We start from the raw sequence: 16,382 nt of genomic DNA on the forward strand, positions 1-16,382 counted from the left end.
AACTTGGTGTAGGCTACAATGGATAGAGAATTATGAATATCAATGAGAATTTTCTTGGCAATTCTAATATCAGGACAGAACAGTTTTCTCAATTCAAGTTACAGTGACTGTATTTAGTTCAGATAATCTATCAAAGGTAGTTTATATATACATGAATGACTGCTCAAAGAATTGTAATATTTAATAGATTGTAAGGTTTCACTTTGATAGGGTTGTTCAACTACAAGAACATTAATGTATAGTAGTTTTAATAATGAAAATAACTGAATAGTGCACTTTTGTAGCATTTAACTCAGTAATTAACATTCTTTTTTAAAGTGTTTATATCTTATTCATTTTGTCAGCATACAAGGAAATGAGTTTCACTACAGCAGTTTCATACATATGCTTTTATTGTTAGCAAGGATGTTTTCTAGGCCCCCTGTGTCCTTTCCTTTCCAGTATTGGTCCTGTCTAACTATCCACCTGTTAGTATTCAGGCATGTGTACTGGCCTGAGCTTGGGGTGAATGTCCTCAACTGTAGTCACTCAGAGCTCCTTCTGTACACATTCACTACATTCCCTTTTAAAAGGACCATGCCAACCTCCTAACTCTCTCTTTCTCTCTTTGTCTTCATCTATCCATCTGTCCCTCCTCTCTTTCTCTCCCACCCTCTTTCTTCTCTCATTTCCTCTCTATTCCTGTCCCCAGAAGCCAGGCTCCTCCTCTCCCCTCCCATTTTTCCCATTCACTTTCCTCCAATTAAAAAACCCCTCTACCTGAGCTTTACACATGGCATCTTTCTCGCAGAAGCCACTTTTTCTCAATTAGAGCACACCTGTGTGCCTTCATGCTATTTCTCCTGGCAGGATCTTTTTGGGAACAAGAAGACACCATCTGAGGTAACTTGCCTTCATTTACCCTGCCTACTTATGTTCCTCTAACCCCACCTTGTGTGTGTGTGTGTGTCCATGTATGTGTGTGTGTGTGTGGGTATGTCCATGTGTGCATGTGTGTCCATGTATGCATGCATGTGTGTACATGCACATGAGCATACCTGCATTTATGTGTTATTGGAATGAATGTGTAGTGTATTTTTATATACATAGGTGCACATGTGAATGGGTATATGTTTGTATGTGTGTATGTGCATGTAGAGACCCCATGTTGATTTTGGTTGTCTTTGAAGACTCTACACATTATTTTTTTTTACTGAAACAAATAATAATTTGGCTTGTCTAGCTAGTTAGCATGTCCCTTGTGATCTCTGGTCTCTAACTCTCTAAAGTACAGATGAGCAACCACACTTACCATTTATTTGGGTACTGCAAATTTGAACTCTTGTTCATATGTGTGGCAACTGCTTTATCCACTAAGCTATCTCCTAGCAACTATTATTTTTAATGCTATTAAAATTGATTTTATTTCCTTTATTTCTTTCTCAGAATGTTCTTAGTTGACATATAGAAAAGCTTCTGATGTTTATGTTGATTTTGTATCCTGCTAGTTTGCTGAAAGAGTCTATATGTGAGTTTTCTACTGAAGACTTTAAGGGATAGATTATATTAGCTATAAATAGGGAAAATTTGACTTCTTCCTTTCCTGTTTGTATACCCAATGGAATGTAAACTGGTTCCAACTGTATAAATCAGCACATAGGTTTTCAAAAATAAGAATAGAATTATTATAAGACCTAAATAAAATACTTCTAGACAAATACTCAAAAGACCCCTAAGTCTTACTTCTGACATACTTGCAATTCATGTTTATTGCCATAATATTCACAATAGTTAAATGGAACCATTCCTTTCCATTATGAGATGAATAGATAAAATGTAATATATATACCCAATGGAATTTTATTCCACTGAAAAGATTGTTGAAATCATGGCATTTGGAGGGAAATGGATAGAATTGAAGTAAAGAGAGAATTATCAGAGTTTTTTCTCATATGTGGAATTGAGACTTAATTTTTATATATTAGTATACATATGTGTGGTTATATGGTATAGGACATAAAACTAGAAAATGAAGCATGAGAGGAGAGAAGAGATCTACAGGGGTAAAATTAAGAAGTGTAATAGAATACATATGACAGAAAGGGGTGCTTACTAGTTACAGTTTTATTAATGAGATAAAGCACCTTAACCAAGGCACTTGTGGAATGGAGAAGTTATTTGTCTACCTATGGTTCCAGGGGGAAATGATTTCATCAAGGTGGGGAAGTATATAAGCAATCAGCAAGCATGGTACCTGGAATAGGAGCTGAGAGCTCACATCTCAAACTACAAGTAAGAGACTGAGAGAGTGAACTTGAAATGGTGTGAGTCTTTCGGCTTTCAAAACAACATACCCCTAGTGACATAATTTCTTTAGGAAGGTCATACCTCCTAAAACACCCTCAAACAGCCAAAAACTAAGGACCAAGTATTCAAATACCTGAGACTATAGGAGACATGTCACCACCACAGGATGACTATTGAGGGAAGCAATGAACCAGTAGGAGGGAGTCATGGGATCTGGGATGTCACTACAGGAGGAAGAACAACATGGAAAAGGGAAGAGTAGAGAGACAGCTTAGCAGTTAAGGGAACTGGCTGCTCTTCCAGAGGACCTGGGTTTGATTTCCAGATCTACATGTTGGCTCACAATTATCTGTAACTCCAGTTCTAGTGGGGTATGATACCCTCTTCTGACTTCTTCAGGCACCAGGCATGTATGTGGTGCACAGACATATGGGCAGGCAAAATACCCATACACATAAAAATAAATAAGAAAGGGGAGTGAAGGAAAATGCCACAATGAATCTCACTTTGTATGCTAAATTTTAAGCCTCATAAAGTATGCGTATGTTCATTGTCTGCATATTTGTATAGTTTCTGTGCTTTTATTTTTATTTCCTCAAACTGTTTTTATTGTTTTGCATTTGTTAAGATTTAATTTGCAGAGAAAACCAATACATGTGGTATATTTTAGAAGAGATTCCATAGGGTGCCAAGAAGAACATGTATGCCATTCCAATTTACTAAAGTATTCTCTAGGTATGTGTTATCTAGGTATGTATCGTCTAGTCCAGATCTGATATTTCTTTGATAATTTTAGTTTATATGATGTGATGTTTTCTGTGGATTGCCAATAGGACATATAATAAAGAAAAGGAGCCTATGTGCATGCCTCTGAGGGATTATGTAGATTAAGTTATCCTCTGTGTGTATCTCTCAGGATATATTGGGGGGTGTCTGTCAGGATATATTGGGGGGTGTCTGTGTTGGGCGGTGGGCTCTGAGTTCCTAGAAATGCCAAGCAGGCCAGTCAGAACGAGGGTACTGCCACTTCCATATGGTTCCTACAAAATTCTCTCATCCATCAACCTTCAGGTAAGATACCGGCCACCCCACAAACACGCACCATGTACTGGACCACACCGTGCTTATGCCCACATCAGTTGGAACTGAAGGATGGAGCCTTAAAAGTCTTCACCTATGTGCCATCATACCATACGCCTTTAACCCTGAGCTGACCAACAGAACTGTTACACACTATGACCTCTGAGGAACTTCTTATGGCCTGTTCCAGGACTTGTCTCCTGGCCAGGGATAAAGTATAAACCAAACCAAACACACACACAGGCACGCACGCACGCACGCACGCACGCACGCACGTGCGCGAACACACACACGAGTTTAAAGTTAAAGGAGGCCAGGTCGTACCCTCTGTTAATTTCAGAGCCTTTTCTGAGTACTCCTGTAGCTGAGATAATGCCTGGACAGTGCAGAGCAGGAAAAGGGGCTTTTTGACCCTTGACGCTGTGACTTCTCCCCGGGTATTATGTAGGGTGGCCTAGACAGCAGAAGGCAAGTATATGCCACCTGCATGGGTGACCCTTATCAAAGAGAGGGAATTTGTCAGCGGCAGCAAGGGCAGTGAATCCTGGGCTGGATAGTATCCAGAGGCCTGCCTGGTCAATTTGGGCACCCTACATTCCACATCCTGATCTGGCTACTTCTGCTAGGATTCCCCCAAAGCCACCACACCGAATTGAGCTTAGTGCCCACTGGGAATGCACAAGAAGGTGGTACATGATGATGTTAGCAGCAGGTACCTTCTGTCAGACCCCTTGTAGGGTGCTGGGGATGTAGCTGTGGGGCAGAAACCTCTTCTGGCAGGCACAGGTCCCTGAACTGCAAGCCCAGCATGGCTCAAGGAGAAAGCCATTTCTCAGGAAAAAGCAAAGCAAAGAAAGGAGGGCCCTGCAGAAAGACAGGAAAGAGGATGACAGGGAGGGAGTTATGTGGATGACAGACATTTTGCCACAATGGTTACCTGGCCCTGAGACCCTGAGCACCTGGCCAGAGATGCTGGGCAGTGTGTGCTGTTTCATGAAAGGAGCTCTGTGTGCTGCTGGGGAGACTGAGCCAAAAGCTAGAGGTTCCCTGTACGGGCTTGTGCACATGATGTGGGCTGGTGGGCACCAAACGGTCACCAAAGGAACCCAGAGGCAGCACAGGATGCAGAATCCCCTGTAGAGAGATTCTCTAACCATGCCAGATATGGTGACTTCAGGACCCGAGAGGATGTGCTTCCCTTGCCCAGCAAACCAAGGGCTGTGGTGGGAACGCAGTTCCCCTGGGTCCGGTTGCTCCCACACCACTCATGGGTCACAGAGACTGCAGGAGACTGGCTTAGGCACAGTGGGGGCACTATGGGAGCCATTCTTTAGTCAGCCCTCAACCATGTCAGCAGAAGCACTGGGGAGCTGCTGGCGGGATCGGCAAAACAATTCTGCTTGATGGCAGCAGTGCACCGAGAATGCCAACTGTCACAGGGCATGGGTGCACTCCCTCTGCCTTTTCCAAAGCGAAAATAAAGGAAACCCAGTGCACCACACTCCAAGATGGCCACCAAACAAACAACTAGGCCAGGGCTGGCTAGAGATGGGTCTCTGGGCCTGCTGCAAGCGATCCAAGGGCCTGTGGACCTAGAGGGGTGGAGAAGTTCTGTGATGGACCTCAAAGGCTTCTCCACCACACTGCTTTGAGACACTTGGCTTTGTGGTTGCTGCCAGTCCCTGAAAGTTCTTCATCTGGGGGAGGGACCATGTGAGATTTCCCCTTTCAAGTTAGCATGTTTATTTATATCATTGCTCAGGTCTTGTTTAGGTAGCCATTGTTGAGGTATCACAGGTAGAGCTTTCCTGTCATTTCAGGAGATGCAATCTGATACCCAGGCCCTTTCAGAGTGCCTGTCACTTCCTTCATAATGTTTCCTGACAACCTCGCCGAGATTCTGTTTCCTGTGATGGAGTCTCAGAGATTGGCTTGCACAATGTGCATGCCAGAGCTGAAGTGAGCAGGCCACGCCCCCACCTGTCATGCCTTCCCCTTTCCTGGCTGACTGGTGAACCAGTCTGACTGAGGAGAAAGCAGTAGGAAAGGGAGTGTGGTAGGAAGTAGTCTCTAGGTGAGTGGGTGACCTTGGTGGGCTGAGACTCTGTAAGTTTCAGTGAGTGAGGACATTGGCTCTGAGGGGCTCTGTGACCATTGGCAGAGGAGGGTATGGGTTAGTGAGGCAAGGCCTTGGAGGGCTTGTGAGGAGATACCTAGCCTAGGCTGCAGATGAGAGGAGGCTCTTAAGGGCAGTGGCTTCCCTCAGGTTTAGAGAGGGGCTTAGGGAAACCCTGTGTGACTTAAGAGGAGAGTGCAGACCGTTCACAGCTATAGCTCTGCCTTGTATAATTCCATATTAACACTGGGCTCCTGATTTCCTCCTGTGTCCTTGAAATACCAAGCCAGCAGGGTTGTCTCCTGAGTCTGTGGCACAGGTTCATTTCTGGTGGCTGAATCAGTACTGAATTGCTTAGTCCCTCCTGACCGTACACCAGTGCAAGGTTACTCAGACCCGGGAACATAGGCCACAATTTTGCCTGCCCCCACCCCCTTCCAAATGCAGGAACCAAGCAGAAGGGGTATAAGTGGAGGTGTGCAGGACAGAGTCAGCTTCACATTCATCAGTGGAGAAGGGACAGGATAGGGCACCACACCATTGTAATCCTCCATGAACCTCCCTGCTCCATCGCAGAGAGAAGATGCCCTGTTTCTCCTCCCATGGACCCTGGTACTTGTTTCTGTGAATCTCATTTAATTACTGGGACTTTTGTATGTAGTTGCAATTGCAAGGTTTAGGAGTTGGGACAAAAACCGGGGCACAATAGACATGCCACCAAGGAGAAGGCTACAAGCAAAACTCCAAAGCACCCGAGGGATTCTCCCGATTCTCAATCTGATGATGACTTGATGACTTGAAGCACGGTGTTCCCCAAAGGCTAGGAACAATCAGAAGGTTTTGTGAACTGCTGCCCCTACCCCAGGGGACAGTTTGACTGATCTCTTGGCAGGTGGTGCATAAGGGCAGGTCAGGCCCAGGATCATTGCTTCAGATTGCAGGCTGTTTCCAAATCTGAAAGTGGGTATTTCTATGTATCCCAAACATGGTTTGTTGACTTTAGGTTCCCCCTTATCTTCTAACTCCAGGACTCCTAGCCTAAGCCATCCTCACTTCCACCTTGTCTCCTGGCAAGGACAAGACTTAAAATTACTTTAACCCTGGAAGGCTTGTACAAATGCATAACTAAAATATCCCCAGGCACGTACCTATTTTAATCTCACTTGTACACACATTCTGGATTTAAAAGTACTTTTCCTGTCTAGATGCCTAGAAATTCCATAGACAACTTATTTTTTATTTTCTTTCTCTTCAATGTAGTAGAAAACCTCACAGTTGATATCCGTGATGACAGTGCTTCATCAGATCAAGGTGAACAGCAGGCGAGGTGATAAATGTAAAGTACTGTTTGTTTGTCATTAGAAGATAGTTTCAGAAAATTCAACTCTTCTTTGTTAAACACCACATATTTATTTCCAAATAAAATGAATTTTCATATCTTATTTAAGAATTTTGTACTTTTTTGTCTCTAAGGAATCTTTATTTTTAACATCAGAGAAAGCACATACACATTTTGTTCATGTTAGTAAGGGAATAAGAAAATGTAAAAAATGAATAAATGTAAGAACAGTTAAACAAGTTGTAATACATTCACATATAAAACATACACCATGAAGTAAGTTGAACATGTCTATGAATATCATTATGAATAAATCCAGAAAATTTTGCGATTTAAGGTAAATTACCATGGATAAATAAATAGAAATGAACAACTTAAAAGACTTTAATATTTGTTTATGCATGCACTAAAAGTAAAATAAAAATAATATATGTACTACTTAATTTACCACATAATTGTTTCTAACTATATATAGCTTAGAGATATGTGATTTGGCATAGCTATATAATAGGCTTTAATTATGCTTACAGTATAATATTTATTTTTATTTTGCTTTCTGTTTATGTTTTGGAGATTAAATGTTACTGTGATTGCAGGTGAACTGTAAGTCTTGGCAATTTTCCTTCCTCTTCTAGCCTGTGCCATCACAGAAGAGTCAAAGCATTCTATTTCTTAAACTGAAAAGGCTGGGCACATGTTACTTTAGTACTGCACTTAAATTCTTCACATCTGCTTTTTACTTATGGTTCAATTCATGCACTTCATTGAAATTAGTAGAAAGTCATCTTCTTGCTTAGAGTTAAATATAAGAAATTATGGCAATATTTGAAGATGGAAAACATGACTTGTGAGATAAGCACAATGACTATACCAAAAAAAAGTCTAAGGAAGACTATTTCTCCCACTGTCAGTATTCCTTAGTTGCTTGTTTCCTGAAGTTTTTATTTGTGTATCATTTAGGACTCCTAGAGTTTCCCTGGCTATTGATTGCTTTGTTCAGCTCATCTTTAGATTATCATGTTGGTGACAACGTAGAAGTGTTTCTAATATCCCTAGAATTTTAGAGCAATCCCCTTGACCCTTAGACTCTTACAATCTTTCTACCCTCTCTTCCCCTCTAATTCTTGGGCCTTAGGTATCATTGTATTGGTCATATAAGTAAAATTATGTGAACATGTTTGTTTTAGAAATTATATATCTGTCTATGTGTATCTCTATCTATCTTTCTATATATACATACATCTATATATATACATACATATATATATATATATATATATATGAAAGAGAGAGTAATATATGGGAGGATTTGGAAGGGAAAAAAGGAAAGGGAGTGTAATTACAATACCAAAAACATAAAAGAAGCAATTTAAACCCCTTTAATACCAAAATCTTACACATTCAGTTTTCGAACACAGAAAACTGCATTTGTCAGCATATTCATATTGCATTTTTTTTGAGTATAAATTGTCCTGGGTTCTTAGACTCTTATATTACAGTAGATGGGAATAGCTGTGGTTTGCTTTGGTTTTCTAAGTCTTCTAAGATGTCTCCCCAGTGGCTGTGAAAGCATCCTATCTGGTTATACAATTATAATTAATAGATACTTAAATGCTCTCTGCCCCTTCCTTTTTCCTTTCTCCATTCCATTTGATAAAAGACAAAATAAAATAAACTATGCAAATATTCTTTAATTAAAAAAAATTGTTCTGGGTTCATTTGAGTGGCATCTGCATCATCAGAGGTCCCTTTAAAACTGGGTAATTTAAGCAGACATTCAAGTCACAGGAGGACTAAACTAGGAAAAAATGCATAAAGAAAGGTAGGTTGTTTTTTTCCCAAACATTCAAAAGGTGAAAGGAATCATCATAGGAATGCAGGCAGCCACAAGACACCAGAAAAGGCAAAAATCTGAATGAATTGAACATGATGCTGACAACAATTGTAGCATATCCCAGGCAAAGAATATAACAGAATTATAAGATGTATCTAAACATGACAACCATTTTATTAAAACCTAAGTGAAATTTACTTATGAAATCACAGAACAAATTTGTATAAAATTTGAATTATGGAAATTTTTAAAATTTAAAATTTTACAAATTTGTGTAAAATTTGTATGAATTTTGAATTTCTTAGTATGTTAACATTATATTAGATGCAGCTAGGAATATAATTACATATATGTGTGTATTACAGTTTTACTTAACAACTTGCATTTGATGTTTAAACATTTGCAAGAATGTCTGTTGAAAATCCTATAAATGTCATCCTGAAAGATTTTTATTGATACTAAAGAATTATTCTTCTAACTCAAACTATTATTGTGAAAAGAGAAGAAACAATTATAGAACAGAATCAGCCAAGATAACATAGTAATGTCCTAGTCACAGTAAATACTAGTCTACTCATTTACTCTTAAGTTTTATATGACTATACTACTATGGAAGTTAACCTGGTAGTAAAAAAAGAATTTACTTCTTGATTTTCCATCACTTTGACAGTTTCATTCTTCTCTACATAAAAGTTAACATCCACTAAAATTAGTGATAATATGAAAAAAAGAATGAGTCAAAGAAACCACAAGAAACAGAATGGGGATGAGAGAAAAAAGGAAATGGGAGAGAAGAAGAGGTGAATCTGTTTCTTGTGTTGTGGAGCAGATAACTCCAGAGCCTTGTACAGTGAATGCTTTATTATTGAGCTACACACCCAGCACCTAGCTATAAGATTTATCATCTTTGGGTAAGTCTAATGTTGATTACATAACCCCATGTCAAAATTACTGTAGAAACTTTAGTGCAATTTACTGGATGACAACTGTACCTTAATAAAGCTGTTAAAATGACCTAGCCAAAAAAAAAAAAAGAGGTGAATCTGGACTTCCTACTTAGTTAAAGCTGAGCAGGGTTAAAGAGAGATGTTGAATCTGGAACTCATTTACATGTTGTTGTATTTATTTGTTAACATTTATAAAAAATCAAATAAAGCAAGGATAAATACGATTTAAAAATGCTATGAAAGAATAAGCCTCCTTAGAAGGAATAAACTAACAGGCCAACACAGCTATGACACCTATAAATTTGAAAGACCAGTTCAGTAACACAGTGGGTTCAGTGGTCATTCTTACATTCTTATATCCTGGCTGTAAGCAGTAGCTCTCTTAACTGCTTTTCAATTTTTTTCAAGTAATTCATTCTAATAAAAATGCTGCCCACCTGAACAATCATGATCCTTTGCCCTGATATTCTCAAGATTTTTTTTATTAAAAATTTCTACCTCCTCCCATTTCTCTCCCACTAACCCCTCTCCCCCTTCCTCTCCAGTCTAAAGAGAAGTCAGGGTGCCCTGCCCTGTGGGAAGTCCAAGTTCCTCACCCCTCCATCCAGGTCTAGGAAGGTATGCATCCAAACAGACTAGGCTCCCACAAAGCCAGTCCATGCAGTAGAATCAAAACCCAGTGCCATAGTCCTTGGCTTCTCAGTCAGCCCTCATTGTCAGCCACATTCAAAGAGTCCAGTTTGATCACATGCTCGTTCAGTCCTAGTCCAGCTGGCCTTGGTGATCTCCCATTAGATCATTCCCACCGTCTCCGTGGGTGGATGCACCCCTCGCGGTCCTGACTTCCTTGCTCATGTTCTCCCTCCTTCTGCTTTTTACCTGGGCCTTGGGAACTCAGTCTAGTGCTCCAATGTGGGTTTCTGTCTATCTCCATCCATCGCCAGAGGAAGGTTCTATGGTGATATGCAAGACATTCATCAGTGTGGCTATGGGAGAAGGCCAATTCAGGCACCCTCTCCTCTGCTGCCCAAGGACCTAGCTGGGGACATCCGCTTGGACACCTGGGATCCTCTCTAGAGCCAAGTCTCTTGCCAACTCTAAAATGGTTCCCTTAGTTAAGATATCTTGTTCCTTGTTCCCATATCCACCCTTCCTCCATCTAAACCATCCCATTCCCCCAAACTCTCCCCCATTTTCCCCTTCTCCCTTCTATCTCCCCATCTCCCCTTCCCCCTAACCCACCTCCACCCTCACCCTCCCAACTTTTGCCCAGCTATCTTGTCTTCTTCCAGTATCCAGGAGGATAAATATATGTTTTTCATTGGGTTCACCTTCTTATTTAGCTTCTCTAGGATCACCAATTATAGGCTCAATGTCATTTGTTTATGGCTAGAATCCACTTATGAGCGAATATATACCATAATCATCTTTTTGGGTCTGGGTTATCTCACTCAGGATCATGTTTTCTATTTCCATCCATTTGCATGCAAAATTCAAGATGTCATTGATTTTACCAATTAGTAGAACTCTAAAGTATATATTGCCACACCTTCTTTATCCATTCTCCTACTGAAGGACATCTAGGTTGTTTCCAGGTTCTGGCTATTACAAATAGTGCTGCTATAAACATAGTTGAAAAATGCTGTTGTAGTACGATTGGGCATCTCTTGGGTATATTCCCAAGAATGGAATTGCTAATCCTGAGGTAGGTTGACTCCCAGTTTCCTGAGAAACCGCCACACTGCTTTCCAAAGTGGTTGCACAAGTTTGCATTCCCACCAACAATGGATGAGTGTTCCCCTTACTCCACACCCTCTCCAGCCTAGGCTATCATTGGTGTTTTTGATTTTAGCTATTCTGACAGGTGTAATATGGTATCTCAAAGTTGTTTTGATTTGCATTTCTCTGATTGCTAAGGAGGTTGAGCATGACCTTAAGTGTCTTTTGGCTGTTTGAAATTCTTCTGTTGAGAATTCTCTGTTCAGTTCAGTACCCCATTTTTTAATTGGGTTAATTAGAGTTTTTATGTCTAGTTTCTTTATATATTTTGGAGATCAAACCTTTGTCTGATGTGGGGTTGGTGAAGATCTTCTCCCATTCAGTAAGTTGCCTTTTTGTCTTAAATACAGTTTCCTTTGCATTACAGAAGCCTCTCAGTTTCAGGAGGTCCCATTTATTCATTGTTGCTTTAATTGTCTGTGATTCTGGGGTTCTACGTAGGAAGTAGTCTCCTGTGCTCATGTGTTGCAGATTACTTCCCACTTTCTCTTCTTTCAGGTTCAGTGTGATCAGATTAATACTGAGGTCTTTACACCATTTGGACTTGAGTTTTGTGCACAGTGAGAGATATGGATCTATTTTCATTCTTCTACAGGTTGACATCCAGTTATGCCAACACCATTTGTTAAAGATGCTTTTTTTTCTTCCATTGTATAATTTTAGCTGCTTTGTTGAAAATCAGGTGTTCATAGGTTTGTGGGTTAATATTCGGCTTTGATTCATTTCCATTGGTCAACATCTCTGTTTTTATGCTAATACGAAGCTGTTTTCATTACAGTAGCTCTATAATAGAGTTTGAAGTCAGGGATGGTAATGCCTCCGGAAGTACTTTTATTGTATAGGATTGTTTTGGCTATTCTGGGGTTTTTGTTTTTCCATATAAAGTTGATTATTGTTCTCTCAAGTTCTTTGAAGAATTTAGGTGGGATTTTGATGGGGATTGCATTGAATCTATATACTGCTTTTGGTAGAATTGCCATTTTTACTATACAAATTTTACAGCAAATTAAAGCGGGGAAGCCGCCACAGCAGAGCTCAGAAGAAAATAGACATGGAGATTCTTCAGATGACGTGTCCAGTGGTGACTCCATGATAGATCGGCCTAACTCTGTCAGACAGACTGGCAATACAACAAGAAGTGGTCAGAGAGGAAATCAGTCCTGGAGGGCAGTGAGCCAGACTAATCCAAACAGTGGTGATTTCAAATTCAGTTTAGAGACAAATGTTAACCGTAATAATGGAAGCCAAACTCCAGAGAATGAAAATGAACCATCTGCTACATGTCTTAGTGTAGAAAACATGGACAGCAGCAGCCAAAGGCAAATGGAAAATTCAGGATCTGACACATCATCTGCCAGACCACCTAGGTCAGAACGCAGTTCTGCTGAAGCATTAACAGAAGTGTCATCCACAAGAGGTCGGAGGAGGGCAAGAAGCTGGAAACCCGAACACCAGAGAAGAACCAGAGTCAGAGCTGAAAGAAGTCGGACTCTGCGCCCAGCAAATGAAATTCCACGAAGATCTCATCATAGCATCTCACCTCAGACTTTTGAGCACCCTTTGGTAAATGAGATCGAGGGAAGTTCTAGAGCCCCTCGCCATGGGACTTTGAGACAGCAGATAACTGGACCTGAGATGCTAGGTAGAGGTCCTTTTGCAGCTTCTGGGTCAAGAAATTCTGCCACTCAAGGGACAAGTTCTTCAGACACCGGTACCAATGGTGAAGCGGCAGGATCTGGTCAAAGACCTCCAACCAGAGACCTTCAAGTCAGAACAAGAATTCTGCTGGGAGAATACCAGCAGAGAGATGGCATAGCTAGCAGAACTCGGTCAAGGTCTCAGACCCCAAACAACATGGTCACTTATGAAAGTGAACATGGAGGTTTTATACGCACCTTTACACTTTCTGAACGTGCAGGTGGGAGAACCTATGTGAGTACTGATGGGTTTTCCACTCTTACAATCTTCAATACTGGATCAAGGGAAGCTACACCTGTTCCAATTCAAACCAGGTTAAGGCAGAGAACCACAGGTTTTGGCGAGCTTTCACGGAGTGGAAGAAGGAGCTCTGGTGGTAACAGCTCTGCTTCTGGCTCCAGCTCCATCTCTGGCTCCAGTTCCAGTGGTGAAAGTTCACAACGTAGCTCAGAGATGTTTCAAGGAGGTAATGTAGGAACCCGACTTTACCGCTCTAACGACAACCACCAACCTAGAGGACTCACCAAAGAACAGATTAACAACTTGACAATGAGAAGTTTTAGTGAAAATGATTCATTGAAGACATGTAGTATTTGCATTACAGAATACACAGAAGGCAACAATCTTCGTAAGCTACCTTGCTCCCATGAGTACCACGTCCACTGCATCGACCGCTGGTTATTGGAGAATACCACCTGTCCCATTTGTCGCCGGGCCGTCTTATCTTCTGGGAACAGAGGAAGGGTGGTGTAATGAGAACAGAACTCTCAAAGCTGTGTAGCTGGAATATTGACGGGCAAACGGAAATCCCTTGCTTTATCTCCATGTTTTTGAGCACTGCTTAAATATAAAGTTACAACCTGAACTGAGTCATTGCTTTCTGAAGAAATCATGTCTTTTCTCTAGTTTCTCTTTCAGGATAAAAAGAATATTTCAGACGCAACGTTTTAGGACTTCAGTGTTTGATTTCAATACCAGATAATTGCTAACCTGTTACCGATAATTTATCCATGTACACTTGTCATTTTCCCTTTGTTACCACAAGATCTGCCTTAGCAGGGGCTCCTTTATCATGTTGAGCTCTTTTTAGGTTTCCCAAGCCATTAGAAGGGCATGAAGAAAATTCCCACTCAAGACTAAGTTCCATTATTTGTTTAGTAAGTGATTAATTTAAACTATACCATTCCCAGTAATTGATGCAAATTCAGTCACATTCTGCTTATTGTTTGTCACCTTCCAGATTAGGGGACAATGGACATACCAGTGTAAATAACACTAAACTGATCTTCTAAGTGTATTAACTGTCCTAAGCCCATCACTGTGGCACACAATAAAGTGAACATAGAGTTTAATTGAGATACTTATTTTGTGGAAATATTAAAAAGCCTATGCTTCTGTAAGTGAGAAAAATCACATTCATTTGTTTCAAAAGGTAAAGCTATTTTGTAGAGGCTCAGTACTTTTCCAATGCACTGTTGTATTAACGCACTCAAAATTGTAAAGTACCGTGCTTAGAAATGAGAACTGCTTTTTGTGAGCTGGCATAGTAAAACAAACACACCAAACAAAGTGTGAAGCTTCTTTTGTGAGTGTGTGGGTTATGAGAGCAGAACATACCTATATTTAATGTGTTTGTGAACAGCTACTGTGACATGGAAAAGAAATGACCATGTAGAACCAAACTGTGCTAAAACCCAATGGAAACCATGGGTTTTAACTTGGATTTAGGCAGGAAGTGATAGAGGGTAAGACCACTGCTCTGGAGACTGGAACATTTTCATGATGACAGTGATATAGGCATGATCAGGTTTCCTACAGTGACAGCCACAGCAGCTTGACCCAGTATTCAACTTGAATAGATGAAGCAGAAGATCAACAAATTTGGCACAGCTGTCTTTGGTTTAAAAAAACAAACCGCTACCACCTAGCACAAGTTAAATTGATGTTTTTACAATCTGCTCCTCAAAAACAGAAGGTGAAGGAAAGAGACTTCTAAACCAATTTTAAAGTAGGGACTTCAGTTGGTAGAGATGAGCGTGCTTTTGGAAAAGTCTCAGATTTGCTTATTTTCGAGATTTATCATGTAAGGTAATAGTGCACACTTTTCAATATTTCATTGCTGTACCTAGCAGATCTAACATGCCACATTTAAAAGACATATTCATAAACTAAGAAATTATCTTTTATTGAAAGTGAAGCATGTTGGGTTATTTGAAATTCAAATTCTAGTTGCCTTGCCTATATTTGAAGAAGAGATGGCCAGCACACATCTATGGACATGCACTTTATTGTTCTTTTTTAGTGGTAAGACTAGAATGTGATAACCCCAGGTTGCTTGCCTGTTTTTTCTTTTGAGACTGACTGGGGTTAAGATTAGCCTTGTTGGTTCCCCGGAGCAAGCTGCCAGGCCAGAAGAGAAGAAGCTGGATTGAACAGGCACATCCCTGGCCTTTGAACAAATGAGCTAACTACCCAGATTAGCCGAGGATTCTTGAGCCAAATCTGCTTACCCTCACTGATACCACCTTAGCAGTACAGATTATTTCAGAGTTCATTCTTACATGTTTTCCTCTGGCTATCATTCCTATGTAAGTGTCAAGGGAATGAAATTGTAAATCTGGTAGTTTTTTTTTTTTTTACAAAGAATATGTACTGCTCTTGCAAGGAAATAATGTCCAAACAAAGCCTATTTTTTAATATAAGCAGATTTCACTATTTATGGCTCTTATGTAATACATTTTTATCTTTTTAAAAGAATTATCCAGGTAAAAAGTCAGGATTCCTTTATATTTGTGAGCCTCCTTGTCACCTTTCTATGGTTTTCAGATCTGCAGGATAGTCCTGATTAGCTAAAAACACATCCATTTTCCTCTTGGTAAAAATGTTTCATTTTGGGGGTGTTCATTTTCTATAGCTCAAAATCTGCTGCAGCACATTCTAAACACAAAGTTACTGACAACAGGTACCTCTCTGAACTCCCCAAACATATTACTCATTTGCAAAGTACTGAAGCCAGAGGTAACTCAAGCAGGATGCTGGTTATGAATGCAGATGTTGAAGCTCTTCGGAAACACTGGAAATCAGTCTTCCCATTTCTAGCCTTCATTAGAATGCACATGTTTTGACGTGCATGTGGATCCTTTCGAATAGTACTCTTATCTCTTGGGTTCTGTAGGATGAATATCAGTAATTTTAGTGAGAGTTGCTTTTTCATTTTACCAAGTCCATGACTATTATATATTACTTCTGTTGTAGACGTTAAAGATAAGGTTGTTCATATAGGTGTCAGGTGTACAGTGAAGA

General features: G+C 40.3%; 1 protein-coding gene across 1 annotated transcript; it reads left to right on the forward strand.

Moving 5' to 3' along the window:
- Nucleotides 1–3,276: 3,276 nt before the first annotated feature.
- On the forward strand, nucleotides 3,277–13,832 carry LOC119804451 (E3 ubiquitin-protein ligase RLIM-like). Its single transcript, XM_042054358.1, has 4 exons — nucleotides 3,277–3,357; nucleotides 4,147–4,444; nucleotides 6,743–6,809; nucleotides 12,353–13,832. The coding sequence occupies exons 1-4, from the start codon at nucleotides 3,277–3,279 to the stop codon at nucleotides 13,830–13,832; spliced, it is 1,926 nt and encodes a 641-aa protein (XP_041910292.1).
- Nucleotides 13,833–16,382: the final 2,550 nt, after the last annotated feature.

The sequence above is a fragment of the Arvicola amphibius genome, chromosome X (genome assembly GCF_903992535.2).
Source record: "Arvicola amphibius chromosome X, mArvAmp1.2, whole genome shotgun sequence".
Classification (NCBI taxonomy): domain Eukaryota; kingdom Metazoa; phylum Chordata; class Mammalia; order Rodentia; family Cricetidae; genus Arvicola; species Arvicola amphibius.